We start from the raw sequence: 15,843 nt of genomic DNA, 5'->3' as shown, positions 1-15,843 counted from the left end.
CCAAACTACAAATTAATAAACAGATATATTTATTTTTATTTAAATGTCTAAATGGCTAAATAGGGTTTAGTAGTGCTAAGGTGTATCTTTAAGGAATAACTTCATATTCTTTTCTTTATCTAGAAGTGAATAACATTTTACATTATAAGTGCTTTGGAAGTGTCCTGGATCATTGTATAGTTGAAAATAGCTAAAGTCATTCATAGTTGATGATCACAAAATATTACTGTTATTGTATACTCCACTTTGTATCAGTCCTTGGAAATATACTATCTCCTACTGTAAACTCATTTAACTTTTCCTTTAAGAATTTAGATGCTATTCTTCTTGTGCAATAAGAGAACTATATGGTTCTGCACACATATATTATATCTAGGATATACTATAACATATTTAACATGTATAAGACTGCCTGCCATCTAGGGGAAAGGGTGAAGGGAGGGAAGGGAAAAGTTGGAACAGAAGTGAGTGCATGGGACAATGTTGTGAAAAATTACCCAGGCATATGTTCTGTCAATAAAAAGTTATAATAAAAAAAAAAGAATTTGGATGCTATATTATTTGGTGGATATGACGAAAAGAGGCCCAAAACTCTAAAACTCCTTGAAGAACAAATTCTCCTTGAATCCTGCCACTGTAAAGACCCCATCTAAAGACAAACAGCTTCATTTTGTTTATGTAGGTGCTGGTTGAATCCAAAGCTGGAGAATTTCAACCCTATTCAATTGAAGATATTCTATTCAATTCCAGCTCAAACTCCACTCACTAGCCTCAGTGGGAGAGGGAACAGGCCTCAGCTTGTAGTCAAAGGCTTCTATTACAAAAATGGCAATTTTAAACCCAATCCTCGCTGAGGCGCTAATAGGCCATGCCAAGGAAACTCTCTCTCTTCCTGGCATAGCAGCCTCTGCCTGTTGGAATAATATTCTCTTTCAGCATTACCCTCTCTTTATTTCCCTCACCTATTTCCCTAACGAGACTTTCTCTCTGTCAGGATTTCTCTACTAGAAACTTTACTCCCCTGCTGGGAGCTCACCACTAAGGAATTCATGCATAGCAAAAGCTGACTTCCCAATGCTGATCATAAATCTCTTTTTATCAGTCTAGCTTTTTGAGTTTGTAAATTCTTTTATGAAGGATCTCTGCACCGCCAGAAGAGGGGTTCCAAAAACTCCCTACCCATCCTAAGGGGATTTAAGAGAGACAAACCTCTTCATTTGGTTCCCTGAACCCCAAACCTGCCACTAACCTCATCATCTAACTCCTGACCACCAGGAACCCTAATCTCATCATTTGTTTTCCTGAATCTAATCTCATCATTTGGATCCCTAATCGGGAACCCCAAAAATCTAGATCTCATCATTTGGTTCCCTGATCAGGAGCCCTGAATATCTAGACCTCATCAGATATATGTGAAGTATTGATATTCTTTTGTTGTTTATGATGCCTTTGGGTAAGATGAAGTTTCCTTGCTTATCTCTTTTAATTAGGTCAATTTTTGCTTTTGATTTGTCTAAAATCATGAATGCTACCTCTAATTTTTGTTTCAGCTGTTTTAAACATATTGCAAGATTTTGGCTTTTAATCTATCTGCTTCCATTTCATGGGTAAATTCATTATATTCACATTCATAGTTGATCACTGTGTATTTCTCTTTCTTGCTCCTTTCTCATGACCCATCTCAAAAGTGTTTTTCTTCTGACCACTGCCTCCCCAAATCTATCCTCTCTATCAGCTTCTATCCTTTTCATTTATTTTCCCACCCTTCCTACTTTTCTATAGGGTAGACAGATTTTTATGCTCAATTGAGAGTATATGTTATTAGTTCTTTGAACAAATTCCAATTAAAATTCAAGCATTGCCTACCACTATCACTTCACTTTGCTCTCCAATGTAAAAGCTTTTTTTGTGTCTTTTTTATGTGAGATTATTTACCACATTATATTTTTCCCTTTCCTTTTCTCTCAATATCCTACCTCTTTTTCATCCTTTAGTTTTGTTTTTTGGGCTATTATCCCATCATAGTCAACTCAGTATGTTTTTTGTAATTGCCCAAATTATGAGAAGTCTCTTAGAAATGACAAATTTCCCATAAAAGAATGTAAAGTTTCACCTTTCCTTTTATCCTTTAATGTTTCTCTTGAGTCTTGTATTTAAAAATCTTTATTAGCTCTGGTTCAGCTCTGATGTTTTCATCAGAAGTGCTCAAAAGTTCTTTATTTCATTAAATATCTATTTCTTTCCCAGAATGATTATACTTAATTTTTCTGGGAAGGTGATTCTTGATTGGAAATCTAGTTTTACCTTCTGGAATTTCATATTCCAAGTCTCTAATCTTTTCATGTGGAAGCTACTAAATCTTGTGTTATCCTGACTATTGTTCTACAATATTTAAATTATTTCTTACTAGTTATTTGCTTCATTTTCTCCTTAACCTGGGACCTCTGGAATTTGATTTCAATATTCCTCTCAATTTTTTATTTTGTTGTCTCTTTCAGGGAGTAATTAGTGGATTTTTAAACCATATTTTACCTTCTAGTTTTAGGAAATTAAGGAAGTTTTCATTAATAATTTCTTGAAAGATAATAGGTAGGTTCTTTTTTGTGACCATGGCTTTCAAATAGTTCAATAACTCATAGATTCTCTTTTCTAGATCTATTTTGCAGACCTGTTGTTTTTCTAATGAGATGCTTCACACATTTTCTTTTATTCTTTTCATTCTTCTAATTTTGATTGGCTGGCTTACCCTGATCTAATGTTGGCTTCCAAGACAGACCATGTGACTTTATTTAATTATATATATTATTTAGAATTAATATAGACCACTGGACTATACTCCAGTTTCTCCTCAGTCAAACAGATCTTTCCTGTCAACTTCCTATATTGTCTTAGATTGGAAAACTGTTTTACTTCATCCTTTTGTTGGTTTTGCTGCTCCACAATTTATTTTAAGGATTTATCTTTTTTTTAATAATAGATTTTTATTTTCAAAATATATGCAAAGATAGTTATCAACACTCACTCTTATAAAGCCTTGTGTTCCAAATTTTTCTCCCTCCCTATCCCCCCACTTCCTCCCTAGACAGCAAGTAATCCAAAATACGTTAAACATGTGCAATTCTTTTATACATATTTCCACAATTATCATGATGCTCAAGAAAAATCAGATCAAAAAAGAAAAAAAAGGAAAAAGGAAAAGCAAAATGTAAGCAAACAACAACAAATTGAGTGAAAATATTATGTAGTTATCTACACTCAGTCCCCACAGTCCTCTTTCTGGATGCAAATAGCTCTCTCCATCACAAGTCTATTGGTATTGGTTAAAGTATTATTTTAAAATTATTTGGAGAGAGGTTTAGTACAGTTCAGGCAAGTCTCTGCCTTTATTCCATTATGGCTCTAGTTTCCATCTCAATATTTTTAAAACGTATTTTCATTACACCAGAAAATGAAGGCAGAAAAAAATTCTACTCAAGAGTTCAAAGACATCCCTTCAATATTCCTTATTTTGCTTCAACCCACTCTCATAAAACAATACTAAGTCTCTCTCTCACACACACACACACACAAAAACATTACCAGCATCACTTCCAACACTATCTCCAACAATAAAAAATCTTTAAATATGCTGCCATCATGAATTCAAATATGGTGTAAAAAGTTAATAGAGTCAATGTATGCCAATAATCTTCAAGATTTAATGTTATAATTAAGTACAATTAAGATTTACAACAAAACAAAAGTTCTATGAGACAGATTTAACTTGCTTTTTACTAGAATGTGTGTGTGTGTGTGTGTGTGTGTGTGTGTAGATGTGGGTATGGGTGTGGGTGTAGGTGTGAACAACATAATGGAAACAATATGAAGGGCTAAGCATTGCCAGAACTTACCAGCAGTGCTAAAAAAAACTCTATTTGGGGGTTATACACACAAATTTCATTATTCCTTTAGAATTCCATAGAGCTGCTACTGAAAAAGGCAGTCCACAGGGGATGAATTATGCAAAGAGAAAAAAATACATTTACTTCTTTCTCTCTTGAAAATGAAAAAATTGGGTGAGAGAGAAAGGAGGGGAAGTTGAGCCATAATACAAGGTGGGAGTAGAAGTTAGGAAATACAGTATAACAATATTCAAAACTAGGCATAATGGTAAAATTAACACAGTTCTCAATACAATTTTTTCATTCTCAGGAATTCATTACGCCCTTATGTAATAATGTAACCAAGTTCTGACATTTAATAGGAACTTATCCAACTGATCAACAAGAAGTTCTTAAGTATCTTCTATTTACTAGGCGGTGAGCATTTAATATAAAGATCGAAATAATCGTTAATCTTAAGAAGTTTATATTGCAAAGGAGAGATAAGTAAATATATGTGTCTACATGCATATATATATGTATACATGAGAGAGAATAAATGTAATGAGATTAGAAATAAAGTAGTCTAATAGAAGAAGCTACTAGCAATGTCTCTAAAAAATAGAGTGCTTAAGATAAGAGATCCTTGAGCTATTTCTTGAAGGTAGAAAATAATTCTATTATGCAAAGAGAGTATATAGAAAGCTGGAGTTGGCACTGAGGAAAAGAAAATAGTTAACAAGAGCAATAAACTAATGAATACTTTCTGAACACTGGAAAAGAAAACCAAAGGAGCTAAGTGTTGATATTCAGCTACAAAAAAGAGATTTTGAAAGAAGAAAGACCAAGCTATCTCTGAGGCAGAAGGTGTCAAAAAAGATCCTGAGGTATTCCCTCTCTTCCCTCATTCACTTCTCTGCCAAGGTTATTAGCTTCACTTAAAGGCAGTTAGTAGATATGGTGGATAGAACACTGCACCTGGAGGCATAGAAGACTTGAATTGTAATCCCAATTAATTTAGAACGATTGACCATATCACTTAATCTTAGATTCAAAAAGAACGATAAGAAATATATTTTCACCCATTCCTTACAGAAATTAAGCAATATAGGAATGGAATATCATCTAATATGTCAGATCTTGTTAATATATTAAATATTAGCTTTTCAGATACACTTCTTCATGTTTCAAATTATTACAAGAGATGTCTTATGGGGTAAGAGAAGGAAAATAAAGGTGATATTAAAAAAACACATAATTTTTTAAGAGGGTAAAAATGTATGACATTGTTTAAGGATAGGCATTTCTGATAGATGAAAAGTGTATTCTGTGAACTTAGTACATAAAATCTTCAGATATCAGATTTGGAGTCAATCACCAAGCCCCCAGAAAGCTTTGCAATTTGATATGTCCCAGAAAAGCCTACTCTTCACAAGTAGAACTTGTTCTTCCAGAACCCAAGATTTTGACCAAAGCTTTTGATGGAAGTTTGGTTCATGATTCTTGCTGTTCCCCCTCTGCAAAACATTCTGTCTACCACCTCTGTGCCTTTGTACAAGTTATTTTCCACACCTGTGTACTCCTCTCATTTCTATTTTTTAGAGGCTCAAAATGCCAGCTCTGTGAAAACTTTCTGATCCTTCCAAATGCTGCTCCCAATATAAATACCCATACCCAAGTATTTTTTTTTCCTAAGTAAATTTTCTCTTCTCCCTGAATAGATGCTTCTTGAGGGCTGCGGCTGTTTCATTTGTGTTGTTTTATTCCTACTACCTAGGACAGTGCCTGGTGCTTAACAAATTGATTTATTCATTCATAATAAAACATACCTCACACAACTAGAATGCATCTTTTATGTTCTGTATATTTTTTAAAAATTCTGTGTGCTAGTTATATAACATGACAATTCTAATTAGATTTTTGAGAGCTTTTCTGTACTTGCATAACATCTAATGTGATGAAAATTCAATGAATATTTGATGAGGAAATAATGAACTTAGAATACTTTCAGAAACAATTAAGCTCTTAGAATGAAAAAACCAGTGCCCCATACTAGCCTAATTTATGGTAAATTTAAGAAGAGCTTCTGAAGACAAAAAAATAAAAGACCAGAAACAAAAACCTCAAGTGATCAGCTTGTTTAAAGTCTATATAAGACTTTAAATAACTAATGGTCATGAAAATGGCCTAGAAATTTTCAAGGTTCTCCAATTTTCTGAAAACAAAGATAGAGGTTTTTTGCCTTCACTTTTATTAAGTTTTCTAACTACTTTACCTTACATATTATTGAAAATTATATTTAGGATAATGTGTTATATAAGTCTAAAAAGAGGGAAAACACAAATCAAGAAACTTAGTTTTTTACATAACATAAGGACGCCAAAAATTCTCCAACATTCATCCATAGAAATGTTGAGCAGATTAATTTTTGATTACTTTTAAGGGAATTAAATATAACCTAAGATATAGAAGATCAGCTGAGTGGCATAGTAGAGAGAGTAAAAGGTCTTAAATCAGAAAGACTCATTTTACTAAGTTCCATTCTGGATGAAGACACTTATTAAACTTACTATGTGACCCCCTGGGGTTCCCTAAACCACTTTGCCTCAATTTCCTCATCTTCAAAATGAACTGGAAAAGGAAATGGCAAACTACTTCAGTAGTTTGGAGCAAAGTACTCCAGTATCTTTGTTAAGAAAATCCTAAATGGGATCACAAAAAATGAACAACCATAAAGATATGGGAAACTAGCGTTTGCACTTGTCTCCTACATAGAGAAGAACATTATATGGATGATTAAATGATGACATGGGAGACAGATGCTTGTAAGGAAGAGTGTAATAAAGAAACTCCAAATGCATAATGTGCAAAAAATCATCAGGGTTAAATGGCCCTTACTATCAATGTTAGAGAATCAGAAATGTGCATATCCAGAGCTACTGACTAAAAAGTTACATAATACTTGAAAACCACAGCTTCTTAAAACTGGAGAAGAGCCAATACTCTACAAAGTAAATGAAGCCAAAGAACGCAGTACACAAATCCCACCAAAGTATTCCTCCCCAGGAATCATCTTTCAAGAAGTGCTTCTATTCTCTCAGCCAAACTCACCAATATCTACTTACTGCTCTTTCTCTGATTCTAGTTTCTAGAATCAATTAGTGATTAATCAATGAATTTTAATAAGAGGAAAGAAATTTAAACAGAGCTTACCTTTCTATGAATCTTTACTGCATGGATTGTTTGTGTCACACAATTTAACATGATGTTTACTCTATCTTGTTTTATTCCCTAGTTATTCAGGCTTCCTGACTTCAATGAATGCATGTTCTCTGAGGGCAGGAATCTTGAAAAACTTCTTTGATTTCACAGAACAATTTGAATAACACAGAAAACAGAAGAGGGCTATTCAAACCACTGTTGACCAATAACAGAGATGCTGTCAAAGCTTCTCCCAAGGGGCTATGAAATTCCTATGGTGCCTTTTGTAGACTCAGAACTGGAAAGAAGCTCAGAGGCTAATTAGTTTAGCCCTTTCATTTCACAGATGAGGGAAAAGAGCCTTAGGGTGAGCAGCTGACATGTCTATGGCCATGAAGTAATAGAGTGCTACTCTCTAAATACTATCAGATGCTCCTAAGAAACACCAAATTGAAATATGAACTCACAATGGAAGGCTACTCTGGAATAAAACAAAGGAAGACTCAATGAACTTATAAAAAACACAATTTATTTCAAAGATAAGGAAACTGTGAATCTGAGAAGTTAAATGAGTTGCCCATGATCACATGGGTAATTAAGTGCCTGAAGAACGATGTGAAAACAAGCTTTTAGACTAAGTTCAGAACTCCATCTATCATATAGTTCTACCTCTCTCATAATTAACTCTTTAAATCTTAAGTTTCACTGAACAAAAACATTATTTTTGACAGCAGGCATAGCATAAAATCATAGTCTCTGTCAGCTAGCCACCTAGACTAATGTCAAATTTATTTTACAAATTAGAAAGAGGCTGAGAAAAAAGTGACTTACTCAAAGTCATACAAAGTGACACTGGTGAGATTCTTCCAGGACTCAGGTTTCAAAATTTGATTCTGAAACTGGATAGCTCAAGTTCTCAGGGACTCATTATAGTAAAATCTGACTCAGCCCAGGTCCCCAAAATTCAAAAAAAAATTCAAAAACCATTGGACAGTGGTAATCAGACTTTTTCATAAGAAAAGGCCTTGCTCTTAACTGAAGAAAATAAAAGATGGTTCATTCATCATAAAATATTTAATACATTAAGAAAAGACATTAGAATTATCAAGCACCTTGCACAAATTCCAGTTGATTTTAATAACTATTATGGAAATGAAGTGTGAAACATAGTCCCCATTTTAAGATAAAGAAGCCCAACCTCAATGCAGAGAAATTAAGTGATCTTAAAGTCTAAAGGCTGGCAAATGGCAAGGCCAGAAGTTGAATTTGGCATCAACCAGTGTAATCTCTGAATAAGTAGCCCTTCCATACCATGCTTCAAAAATGGTCAGCTCCAGGGAACCTATTGTTCTTCAGTGACACCTAAAGTTGGAAAACCTGAAGCTTTTTAATAAAGGTTTTGTAGATATTTTGTATCCTGGCCAGCTGGATCTATATTACTGTGAATGCAATTGAATGTGTTAATCATTACTGCACTGGTTTTTATAAGCCAGAGTAAGCTAGTCTGATGAGCTCTGCAGCTCCCCAGGTTAAAGAGAACTTTATTTTATCTTTTAAAGAGATGTTATTTGGTTAATTTAAAGAACTTATAAAGCCTACATATCAATAAAAAGGAAAAGAGGTTTTCTTTAGCTAGAGACAAGTGAGCAGAAAAGCAGTTTCATATGATGAAGAGATTTCTGAATGCACCAAGTACAATGAAGTTCAGAGTTATGAGTTTTTCTCCAATATGTTCCTCTCTATCAGGATCCCAAGGTGTGAACTCACTCTTCACCAGAGCAATTAAATGTACTAGTAAAAGAGTATGATCTGGATTTATATTCTTATTGTGATAAAAATTATTAAGTAATCTAAACTATTTTATGTCCAAGCACATACCTATAGTACCTAAACTGATTCAATTCAACAAATGCTTTTTACACATCCACTATATGTGAGGGATTACTAGGCTACATAATAAAAATATAAATAAAAAAAAATACAAAACCAGTAGGAGCTTATATTCTACCAGGAGTATTCAACATGCACAAACATAAAATGTAAATTTTTATAGATTGATATTTACAGACCATTACAATATAGTTCCATCCTACTTTTTTCAGGCATATTTCAAATGGCTCTGTTTTATATGCTGTATTCTTCCCAAAGAAGCCTGACTGCCACATCCCCAAACTTTTAATTTCATCTTTTGCAGACTCTGCACCATTATAAAGTCTAGCAACCATTGATTGGGCTATCTTCTATTCTTGGAATGATCCCCTTTCTTACCTTTGCCTCTTTGAATTCTTAGCTTTCTTCAAAATTTAGCTCAAGTGCCACACCCTACAGGAAGCTTCTCTGATCTCCTTAGGAATCAGGAGAACTTGAGTTCAAATTTGGCTTCAGATACTTGACACTGACTAGTTGTGTGACTTTGGGCAAGTCAATTAACCCTGACTATTTTATTTAAAAAAAAAAGGAAAAGAAAAATTATTTTGGCAAGTATATGAGCAATTAATCATAAGGGAAAAACTAGAAACAAGGGATCATATGAGAGACAGAGATGAGGAGGAAATGCACAATAGATATCCAGATAATAGAAAGGCCAAGAATGGAAATGGAGTTTCACGAATGAGGACTGGAAAGAATGGCAGTTTGTAAACCCCTAAAGGGCAAGGATTGTGCTGTATTTCACTTTCATATCTTCAGTCTAGCACAATAGATGTCTTTAATAAATGTTGTTATTGAAATGTCTGCAGAGTATAATGTAAACAACAATGAATTTAGAGTCTTAAGAATTGGGTTTCACCATAACAAAGTGACAACCACTCTTTTGTTTAATTTGTTATATATACATATATTTTATGTCTAAAGACTAAATAATGACTTGTAGGTCATATTAAATTTAGTGAGTAAATTCATGGATTATTGTTCTGTTTGTGCTTCTATTCTGATATGTGATTATTGTACTTAAATAGGAAAATATTTCAGATGATTCAGTAAGGGGTTGGACAAAATGACCTTTGAGATCCCTTACTTCTCTAAAATCTCATGATCAGATGTGGACAGAGACTGAAATTAATGAAATAGCAAAAAGAAAACATAGGTTATAAATAAAATTGTAAACAATCTGAATAACTCAGAGAAAAAAAACTTAACTGATCTGTATATGAAAAAAGGACTAACCTTTCTCGAATATGCTCTTAGAATACCCTATACATAGATCTATCTGTGTGTGTGTGTGTGTGTGTGTGTGTGTAGCTACAACACATGTGTGTACATTTAGAAGCACAATTGTATGTATAAACACATACACATAAAGTTACATGTATAAGTATATACATTTATATGTAAATATACAAAGACACAAGAAAGAATGGTTAAAGCAAGGAAAAATTATCTAAAAATTATCAATAACATTAAAAGAGTTCTATGGAAAATAAATCAACTTGATGAGTAAAATAATAGGGATATATCAAATTATGTTTTTTGTCATGTTTAAATCTTGATATTGAAAAATCATTCATAAATAATTAAAATGGAATTTTTTTCTTTCTTTAATCTGAAAAATCTTAATTCTGAATGAGCTTCAAGTCCAAGGATCACAATGAATAAAACCTACAACCATGAAACACAGAGAGAGTGACCAAATTTTACCCAAAGCTGGAGAAAAAAGAAAAATCATATTGTATACTTTCAATCACAGGAAATACTCGACTTTAACAATGCAAAAAAAAACCACATTGCTTGGAGCAAATAGTTAACAGGGAAACTCTGGACTGAATAGCACAGTGATTCTAATCATGTAATTGGCAAAAGTAAAACCAATTTAAATGGGGTGCTGTATTTGTGCTATCCAAAGAGAGGCATTGGTAGTCTCAATGGTAAGCAGGCTCTTTGGATATGGGTTTTTAAATCTACAAGTTGCTTCTCAGTTGAATTTGTCATGTATATGTATATTTTATGCCTAAAAATTAAATGATGACTTGTGGGTTATATTAAATTTAGTAAGTAAATTCATGAATCATTGTTTCATGAATCATTGTTGTTTGTGTTTCTATTCTGATATGTAATTATTTATTGTGCTTAAATAGGAAAATGTGAAATTCAGGTAGATATAACAATCTTCAACCAAATAAAGAGCAATTTTTGAGAAGAGAAAGAGAGCACCCAAGTAGTGACTTTGTAAATATTTGTCTTTGCAAAAAGCAGCATGATGAGAACAAATGCAGGATTTAGTGTGTGAAGACTGGAGTTTGAAACTGAAATCTGATACTTGTTCAAATGGGAGTACTCAACCCCCAATGGTACTCATTTTCCTCAGTCTATCATAATCCTATTAAACTTTGTTCATAATTTGTGTTGTAATCACCCATATAAACTAACTTTTAATACTGCTTTAAAATTTCCAAAGCAATTAATAAATAGCAACTTTTCCCCATTTGAGAAAAAAATATGTAATATAAAAATCAACTGCTATGGAGAAACTCCTATGGCAAAACAGGATTTAGAGAAATGTAGGGAAGATGATTTGTTTGGGCCTATGCTCTTCAAATAACAATGAGATCAAGCAAGGATGAAAGTCTTCATTCTAACTATGAGATTTTTCTTTACCAAAATTTACCTTTTTGCAACTTCTACTCTGCTTTTTATTTTGCTCTCTAGGAAGAGGAACAAACCTAATTCCCTTTTCCACATACAAACCTTTCAAATATAAAAAGGCAGCTATCAAATCTCCTCCATGCTAGATATCACCCAATTCTTTCAATTGATTCGGTCTTTAGCAGCCTCAATACCAAATAGGTTGCCTTCATCTGATCAAGTTTTAGTTTATCAACACCCTTGCTGAAATATGACACCCAAGAATAAAGATAATACTCTAGATGTGGTATGACTAAGGTATACTTTATTTAATGCAGCCTAATATAGTACTTGCTTTATGGCTCTGGTATTGTTTTTTCTTTTCTTTCCATTGGCAGTCATACCTATTCAGTTTGAGATTAATTATCTGTTACATTAAGGGACAAGAGAAGCTGAAATGAAAAAAATTTTGAAGTTTTATTTCAAACCCAAGAACCTGGCAAAGATAACAAAATATAAGTATTAGTGTTGTAAAGGTTGTGAAAAGATAAGCATTACCTACATACTATTAATAAATTGTAAATTGTTCCAAGCATTCTAAAAAAGCAGTAATTATGCAAAGGACATAGCAAAAATGTCCACATTATAGTCAAAAAATTTCAAGTAACATCAACAACAACAACAAAAAATAAAGACCTATACACTATAATGTATATATACACTGATATATTTAGAGAGATACTTTTTATAACAAAGAGGATTCCCACTGATTGAGAAAATAAAGTGTGGAATATAAAAGAATAATGACTCAAAAGTCAAGAAGACTTGAGTTCCAATTATGCCTCAGATACTACCCTCTTCTCAGCCTCATTTTCCTTCTCTCTAAAGTAAGGATTATAATAGTATCTACCATCCAGAAACAAACTTGTTAAGTGCTCTGTAAACCTCAAAGCACTATGAGAATACAGAAATATTAGCTGTGTTTAGTTACTGGGCTATACATTATATTATTATATTACAAATATAATAACTACAGAGATATGAACTGATACAAAATGCAGTAGGCAGAAGCAATATTTATACACAATGACAAAATATAAATGGACAGAATTATGATAAATTAATAGAAACTAAATGCAGCAAAATTAAAAACTCCAAAGAAGAAAGCGGAAAAGGAATCTTCCTCTCAATGAGAATGGAACAATGCATATAATGCCAGACAAAATTTTTAACAGGCTGATTAGTTTTGGTGAATTGCTTTGTTCTTTCTAATTCTTAGTTATTAGGCATAATATTTAAGAAAGGGGAAAAAGGAAGAATATACTGGGAAATATAGGTGATGTAAAAATACAGCATAACAAGAACACTTATTTTTTAAAAAGGAGACCTGTTTTAATTTCTCGTAAAAGACTACCAGTCCTGGAGACAGAGTTGAGAAAACAAAACTGGATTCCTATTGCCACCCTAATATGATGAAGAGAACACAAACACCATTTAAATAGCATATGGGGGAAAAAGGCAGTTATAGCCATTTCTGCACAGAAATAGTTCTTATAAACACAGTTTGGGAGTTGCAGTACATTGTATCAGAAATAATGGTAAATCAGAAAGCTTTTCCCAAAGTTTATTCTATGAATCAAATCAAGTGCTGTGAAACTTTGAAATGCTTATTTGTTCATAACTCCTGGAAAGTGGAAAGAAAAATCATCTGCTTCAATTATTATCAGAACTTCTTATCCAATCTGATATCTCACCTCCACTGCTTTACTCTAATTTTAATTTCTCTATAATTTTTAAATAAATATTTTCTCTTTAATAATATACAAAAAGATTATTAAACTTATTTTCTTCTACTCAATTTCAGTCCTCTAAGTAAGTTTGCTGGGCATGCTATTTCCAACATCACCATCATTTGACCTGAAAACAGGAAATACAAAAGAAACAAAATTTGGATGTTAACAATGTAGTACATACCGAGACACTGTCCATTCCAGCCTCTGAATCCTTCTGTGCAAGGAACACATTGGTAAGATCCAGGAGTGTTAATGCATTGTTCATCTGGACAAGTACTTGCAGTTAAACATTCATCAATATCTTTAAAAAAATGGCAATAAATCTAAGTCAGATATTTTAAACAGAACTCACTCCCATATCCCACCAGAATTGGTGTCACTGCTATTGATACTGGGACATGGATGATAATATTCTTTAATGATAGACATAGAATGTGCATGTCATATGTTTATAATACATGTTAAAATAATTTTTAAAGTACTTATATCAAAGTCTTAAAGGGATAGAATCAGGTTAACACTTATCTGAAGTCTATCTTATTTAGCAAGTCTCTCATATGCCCAATGGGATTTTTAAAAAATTAATCTTCTCTTTCTAGTATCATCCATACTGAAGAAATGCTATGTCCTATGAGGCCAATTATGAAACACCAAATTGTACACTCTATTCTAAATACCTTCCAAGAGAGGATGTAAGAGAATAGGGAACTAGAATCTATACTAGGGTAGAGATAACCTCACTGGGTTCTTTTTTTTCATCTATATATTATTGGTAATAATGACACCTACTTCATAAGATTATTGTGAATTTTATTAAAACTTTATCTAATATGTTCTGAAAACATTAAGTCAAAATATATTATCATTTTTTCTAATAAAAATAAAAATTCTAGGAACATTCCCTACTTTAATCATCCTCTCTCAGAATGATTTAAATTCCAATATAGGATAGGGATTTCTTGGTGAACCATTAGGACCATCAGAGTATCATTAGAAAAAATGGGATATTTCAAGAAAAACTGAATCATATAATTTTTTTAAATCAAGTCGAGAAAGACTATATTAAGCTTTTCTGGAAAGTAGCAACTTGTTTCTATCCTCTTTTTTTGGCTAAGTCAAGTTACTTATATTTATTTTTCAAATGAGAAAAGAGATAAGGCAAATAAAAAATCTTTGAAGACAAGGCTTTCTACTGAAAGATGGTTGAAATCTGATTTTTTCTCTCAATAATCTTTAAAAAGCAGATAAAATTATACTGACATGAGCCTTCAGAAATATACTTATCTGGCTTTAAACTGAAACTACAGATAACAATGCCAAGGCTAAAAGAATTTTTGAAAATGATTCAATTTTATAGATGAGCAACCTGAGGCTCAAAGAGGCCAGATAATTTCCTCAAGTTCTTACACTGTCTTACAAGTTTTTACAAAATGCTGTGTAAATAAAGTGAGATATTTTAAATTATAAACACTAAAGTGTAATGTGGTCCAATGAATGTTCAATGAACAGCTGAGACACAGTCGATATTCTTTCAGAATCACCCTAGCCTCTCTCAGCTGGTATTTTTATAAATTAGGTATTAGCTGTTATTATATACTTTGAATTATTATAGCAGAGATCACTATATCTTTATTGTATCTTTAAAAATGCAATGAACTCCCAGGAGAATAGTAAGTACTATCTAAATGCAATTCTGTAGTACATAAGAAAAGGTAAATGGGACCTCGGTTTCTTTTATTTTTTTTTTTTCACTGAGGCAATTGGAGTTAAGTGACTTGTCCAGGGTCATACAGCCTAGGGAGCATTAAGTATCTGAGGCCACATTTGAACTCAGGTCCTGCTGACTATACCATCTAGCTGCTTCCTCTCCCCACCCCAGGACCTTTGTTTCTAATCCACTATGATGTTACCAATAAAAAAAAATTTACACCAACTCACTGAAACAAAATTAGCTTTCTTCTCTCTCCCTAGACTTTGCACAGTGATAAATAAGCATATATTTACTTTAGGAATTCTGTCAATTATAATTATTACTGTCAATTTGTTTTAATAAAATGAGGGGTTTGTGGGATTAAATTTATTTTAAGAATTTCTTATTAAATTTTCATCTCAATTTTTTGGGTAGTCTAATAGTAGGGGGTAGGGTTAAGGAATAAAATAGTAAGGCCAGATATCCATCAAAGGATCAAAGAATCAATGGTTTTATGAAGTAGCTTCCCAAGCAAAAGTAAAAAAAAAAAAAAAAAAAAAAAAAAACAGGTAGTATACAAATTGTGAGCCATGTCTTAGATATAGTCAAATAAGTACTAAGTATGCCAGTAGAGGATTATTATTTTGTCCTGATCCTATTAGATAATGAGTTCCCAGAAGACAGAGACTATGTTTTGCTACTCTTTGTATCCCCAGCACTTAGCACAATCCCTCGAACT

At 32.7% G+C, this 15,843-nt stretch overlaps 1 protein-coding gene across 2 annotated transcripts in view; it reads right to left on the bottom strand.

Moving 5' to 3' along the window:
• The window catches only part of LTBP1 (latent transforming growth factor beta binding protein 1), a 439,704-nt gene that overhangs the window by 103,131 nt on the left and 320,730 nt on the right, over positions 1 to 15,843 (bottom strand). For both annotated transcript variants that reach the window (XM_051976131.1, XM_051976132.1), the window contains exon 19: positions 13,596 to 13,715. In XM_051976131.1, coding sequence (XP_051832091.1) covers positions 13,596 to 13,715 — 120 coding nt within the window. The remainder of the gene's footprint in view (positions 1 to 13,595; positions 13,716 to 15,843) is intronic.

The sequence above is a fragment of the Antechinus flavipes genome, chromosome 2, assembly GCF_016432865.1.
Source record: "Antechinus flavipes isolate AdamAnt ecotype Samford, QLD, Australia chromosome 2, AdamAnt_v2, whole genome shotgun sequence".
NCBI classification, from domain to species: Eukaryota; Metazoa; Chordata; class Mammalia; order Dasyuromorphia; family Dasyuridae; genus Antechinus; species Antechinus flavipes.
Note: the sequence above shows the minus strand (reverse complement) of the source record. Positions and strands in the feature narration are given on the sequence as shown.